Consider the following 5,543-nt stretch of genomic DNA (forward strand, 5'->3'; position numbering starts at 1 on the left):
CTTGAGTTCCACATATCGCACTAAACCAAATCAGGCTAGAGCAGTTTCTGAACACGCAACCAGCCCTGCCATCCAAAGGGAGGACAACAGGCACCATCTTCGACCCTTTTTGCCCGTTTGTCGTCAATTCTCCAAGCAAGTTGATGATCTGACGGTCGGGGACGCGTGGGTGACGTATCCATTGGTCCGCTGAACTGTTCTTGAGCCCCTTCGCGCGCCTTCGCTGGCGCCGGCTTTGTTTGCACTGTCCACCGACATTTCCTCCGTCAGATATCCGCGGTCGAGATCGCATTCGCAGCAGGGCGGACGGTTGCGGTAATAATGTTCTAGAAGGCTGCCATCGGGATTCTGGAATTACCATTCGTTGTGTCTCGTTGAATGCGCTGCGCGCACTCGACCTCTTCCCTATTTGTGAAAGTTCTGCCACTATTTCGGCAGACGGTCTCTCAGCCGTCAAGGTCTGCTGCGCCTGGAGATGCGATCGCCGGATCCGCCGTCTCCTGTGTTTCCTCCGTCTGATCCGATTCTCGCGGACGATGTGAACGGCATTTTTACCAACAACAATATGGAATTTCTGAACGAGGATTTCCAGTCGCCGAAGCTTGGCGACAGCATCGACTTCGATGAGCTTTTCCCCGACCATTCGACGCTGCAAAAACGAGCAACCCACCAAAACGAAACGCTTGGAGAGCCGTCAGAACCTTTACTCGATCACCAGTTGTCTCGGGCGGAACCGCTCAAGCGACCCCACCAGTTTTCCGTGTATACTCCGTCGGACTCTACTGAGAGCAATCTCAGTCCCGCGTCATCAGCAGACTCGACAACCGAACATACGCGCAAGTCGTCTGTCGCATCAGGTCCGTATGGAGATGACGCAACACGTTTCCAAAGGGAGCAGAGCGTGAACCCCGGCGCATCCCCGGGTGGAGACGCTCTATTTGGCTTGGGGCCGAATAGCTTTACGGATTTGGATATGGATCATGACTTCAAAAACTCAGTTTTGAACTCAGAGTTCGAAGTGGCTCTGAGGAGTCCTAATCCGCCGACGAACGAGGCACTGTCGCCTCCAAGCTCGGAGCAACCATGTAAGCTGAGTCCGTCCAGCACTGCCAGCGCGTCCAGGTCCAAATTGAAGCGTCCGGTAAGTTCAGCGAGTGCCCTGTTTAAACAAGGCAGAGCCGCTAACCTCGACTGCCTTCTGAAGGCATCTTCCGGCTCGCCTTTCTATAACAATAGTTCACGAGAAGCCTCCCCGATGGCGACATTGTCTCCGCAGGCATTTGCTGGTGGACAATGGGATGCGCGGTCACCGTCATCGGTTCTAGGTGATTTTGGGGCTATTTCAATGAATGGCCCATCTCCTTTCGGTCAGACCGCCTCGCCGCGTCCGAGTCCCTCCCCTTCGGGCTGGTCGACGAATCAGACAGCCTCCTTTCCTGACTTTGGAACTTCGTCGTTCAACACAGCAAATCCTGAAAACCGCATTCGGCCCCTTTTGACAGTGCATCCCACGTCTCTCAAGTCTCGCGTGGAGACTCAGATCCCAATACGGTTGACATTAACTCCGCTTCCTCCGGGTGTCAAGAAGCTGCGTCTTCCAAGTTATACCATCTCGAAACCGAAATTTCTCGCCAGTTCCGACGTGACTCGGTCGCCGGAGATCTTGGAGCTGCACACGAGCTTGGTTTGCACCAGTGCCATGCAAGACGAGGCAAAGCTGAAGAGGGCCTTTGCCAGAGCGCGTGGCGAAAATGTAGCTCGTTCCTCTTCGAACGCTTCCGGCACGGAAGGGTCTGCCGACCTGGATGAGAAGCCGTTGGAGGGAGGCGAAGTCAAGATCTGTCCTGGCTGTATTCGACGCGAACGAAAGCGTGCCTCGCGCAAAAAGCAGAGAAAGCCGGAAGAGGACGAACTATTTCAAAAGGATGAAGACAAGCGCGTCATCGTCTTCAATACGTACGAGATCCAAGATTGGGTGGAACCGCCAGGGGGAGCGCCAGAGACAACACCGTTCAATCCCACAGGAGCGATGCAGGTAGAACTGCCGATGCGAATTGCATGTTATTGCAGGCATCAGAATGAGAAGATTGGCTTCCAGTAAGTCGCAACTGATCAACACAGGTTGACCATCCGAGCTAACGGGCACAGGGTAATCTTCACCGTCAAGGATTACAAGGATAATGTTGTCGCCCAAGCCATCACCAATTCCATCATGATCACCGATGATCACAAGGCACACGCAGCTTCGGCCAGCGCAACCCCTACGGCACGGACGTCTACTCTGCCAGATGGCACGCAACTTCCCGGTGCTGGCGTGTTCGAGGCCAAGTCAAAGTCCGATGGGTCGTCTCCAGGTGCTGCTGGTCAGCCAGGCTCTGCACGGTCCTCGCAATCGACCACGGACCTTCATCAATCGCCCTCAACTCCCGGCTCCGGCTCCATTCCTCAGTCAATAGGGGCGTCGCGTGTCTCACGCTCGTCATCCTCCGATCAACAGGGCCCGTCTGTCAAACGACGAAAGCACAGCAATTCGGGCAAATTGCCACCCAGCCTAATGATGACCCAGCTCGAAGTTCCCAGTAGATCTCCTATCGAGCGACCCTTTGCAACGCCGTTCAGCATGCCAGGAACGTTCAGCAATGGTCCGCCAACGCCGAATAATGACAACAATCACCCATTCTTCAACAGCAATAACAACTTGAGCAACCCGCAACTCATGTCCGCCCCAAGTTCCGCGCATCCTAGCCGCCCGGGTTCGCCCAACAACGCGGGCCAGAATAACCCGTTCGGTGATTCGACTCCTAGCATCCCGCCTGCGCCAAGTCAGACGACTCAAGCGTGGCCGATGACGAACGCCGGCAACCGTCTGCCGACAATAATCCATAAACTCGTTCCGAGTGAAGGATCCATCACTGGCGGGACGGAGGTAACCATTCTCGGCAGCGGGTTCCATCCGGGAATGGAGATTGTGTTCGGCGACACTTTGGCCACAACAACCACCTACTGGGGAGATAAATGCTTGAATTGTCTAACGCCACCGGCTCTCCAACCTGGCGTGGTGCCAGTTGTATTCAAGCATGAACACCCATCGTTCGGACCGGTACAACAGCCCCGGACCTTCATGCCCAGACAGCAACACTACTTCCGCTATGTTGATGATCGAGAGCTACAAATGTACCGAATGGCTTTGAGTATTCTCGGGCAGAAGCTACGGAATCCTTCGGACGCCTTCCAGACGGCGCAACGGATCATGGGCGACAGCTCGCTTTGGAACCTCCAAAACGACCTGCAAGGCGGGACCAGCGGACAGAGGCAAGCCCCCAATCTGCCGAATCAAGCACAGACGAGCGACCTGGACTCGAAGATGCTCACGTATCTGGAATTCCTTGATCTGGATGATAGCCCTCGGGCCCCACGGTACAACTCTCGGTCTGCTACCGGGCAGACGTTGCTGCACTACGCAGCATCCCTTGGCCTGACGAGGTTTGTTGCCGGTTTGCTCGCACGGGGCGCCAGTCCGGACGTCCAGGATCGGAACGGGCACACCCCCATGCATCTGGCGGCCTTGAGCGGGCATGCGCACATTGTGCACCGTCTCCGGATAGCCGGAGGAGATGCAATGGCGCGAAGCGTCCGCGGCTTTACGCCAGCGGATCTGGCGACGACGTTGGCTGCTCACCAGGCTGCATTGATCCCCGCGCGGCACTACCGGTCCGAGAGCGTCGGTTCATCACCGTCTCTCCGTCGCGCCCCAGGCAGCACTGCCTCGCTCAGCTCATTCTGGGAAGCGTCGTCTGTGTCTGATTCATTCCACTATGGTGGAGTGGACTCGGATGATGAGCCGTCTGACTCTGGCGAGGAAGACGAGAACGTGTACTTTTCGTCTCGCCGGTCGAGTCTCCACGATTCAGCACGGCCGACGTTCTATACTCGCGAAGAGAATAGCGGTGTTCAGGTGGACGCCCATGACCAGGCTCCTGATGCTTCTGCATCATCACCGCCGGCGGCATTGGTTGCCTGGCGCAATCAGCTGGCCGCGCAGATCCATCAGTTCCAGCAGAGTGTCGGCCGGGCATTCCCGAATCTCCCGGCGCTGCCGGCGCTGCCACCCATGCCAGCGCTACCGGATTATCAGGCGTACCCGATGATGCGGCGGATCAGCAATTTGGTGCCGCATCGGCCTGTGTCGTCGTGGTCGGGCAAGGATGGGTGGTGGAACTTTGTCACCGGCAACTCATCACCGACGAACAGTCAACCACCCTCATACGACGAGCTCTATCCTCGTTCAGAGGAAACCGAAGATCGCGAGCACGACCGCGACCGAGAAGTCAAGAAGAGATCGATCGTCACGGCAGCCGCGGAGGCGGCGCTCGACAAGCATTTCGAAGAGAAGGAGAGGGCATCGTCCTCCTCCTCGTCCTTGTCATCTTCCTCCAAGGAGATTACGGGCATTCGTATTGGAGGCAAGACGATTTCGCGGGCCCAGCAAGAAGAGCTGCGGCAGCAGCAAGCACGGAAGATGAAGGGCCTTCGCAAGGACAAGAACCTCTTCTTCTTTTGGGTATGTTCTATCCCAACCTACGACTGTTGCGAGTTTCACTTGCTAACTTGTGTGATAGATTCCCATGCTTCTTTTATTCCTCGGTCTATGGCTTCGCAACCTGGTGCCGAACGTTTGGCACGGCATGGTCCGCAGCTACGAGGTCATCAGGAGCCGACCGGAGCGGCCGGAAGTCCAGGGCGTTGCCATGTGATGATGTTCTTGTCGTTTGTTCTGTTCTGTTTTGTTCTGTGTCATCATCTAGAGTTTGCAGGGTTGGATGGATCGGATGAGATTGGTTTTTCTTGTGTTGAGGCTGTACATACTCGTCATATATTTGCGCATGTTAATGACGCGGTTGATAATTGCATGGTAGTATTCGTGTTTGCTGGCGTTATAATCTTTTCAATGCATTGCATACCAGAAGAGTGCCATTATTAACCACCCGATGTGGGAATAAATATTTATCAGACCAAATCATAGGGCTGAATACGTAACTACCTAGGTATCTTGCCACCGTCCATGAGCCAACTCAGTCTGGAATAACTCTCCGAGAATTAACGTCTATATGCGGAATTCTTTCTTTTACTCCATCCAAGGGCATATGCTACGATAACCAACTGCGTGGCAAAGACAAAGATGGCATGTCGCGTCCATACCGGAAAACCTAACCACCGTGGAATACGTACGACAGATAGATTGAATGGGGGCTAAAATGCATATTCATTTGAACAATCATCGAGATAACGCGCTGCTTAGTACGGAATTATGTTACCTACCTGTAGTTCAGCCAATGGCCGTTCTAGAAGGCAAGGAGGATACAATCTCTGCATGGAGCAAGGAATGGAATGTGCGGGTATATACACACGACAAGTCAAGGACGGGAGAGCCAGATAATTATTATTATTATTACTAATTAACGCCGCGACGGGTCGCTCCGGGATCTCCCGTGGGCGGACCCGTGACCTCCCGAGGGGTATGGGCGGCGTGCCAAGCTAGTACT

General features: G+C 54.8%; 2 protein-coding genes across 2 annotated transcripts; one reads left to right on the forward strand and one right to left on the reverse strand.

Annotated features, from left to right (window-relative positions):
* Window positions 1-20: 20 nt before the first annotated feature.
* VTN49DRAFT_908 (uncharacterized protein) lies at window positions 21-361 on the reverse strand (the record flags this gene model as incomplete). The annotated part of the gene is made up of 2 exons (XM_069416581.1): window positions 21-35; window positions 95-361. 2 exons carry the CDS (start codon window positions 359-361, stop codon window positions 21-23), a joined length of 282 nt encoding a protein of 93 aa, XP_069272694.1.
* Window positions 362-475: 114 nt separating this feature from the next.
* VTN49DRAFT_909 (uncharacterized protein) lies at window positions 476-4,754 on the forward strand (the record flags this gene model as incomplete). The annotated part of the gene is made up of 4 exons (XM_069416582.1): window positions 476-1,141; window positions 1,205-2,097; window positions 2,149-4,561; window positions 4,620-4,754. 4 exons carry the CDS (start codon window positions 476-478, stop codon window positions 4,752-4,754), a joined length of 4,107 nt encoding a protein of 1,368 aa, XP_069272695.1.
* Between the last annotated feature and the right edge of the window lie 789 nt (window positions 4,755-5,543).

The sequence above is a fragment of the Thermomyces lanuginosus genome, assembly GCF_041956635.1.
Source record: "Thermomyces lanuginosus strain ATCC 200065 unplaced genomic scaffold VTN49scaffold_2, whole genome shotgun sequence".
Lineage (NCBI taxonomy): Eukaryota > Fungi > Ascomycota > Eurotiomycetes > Eurotiales > Trichocomaceae > Thermomyces > Thermomyces lanuginosus.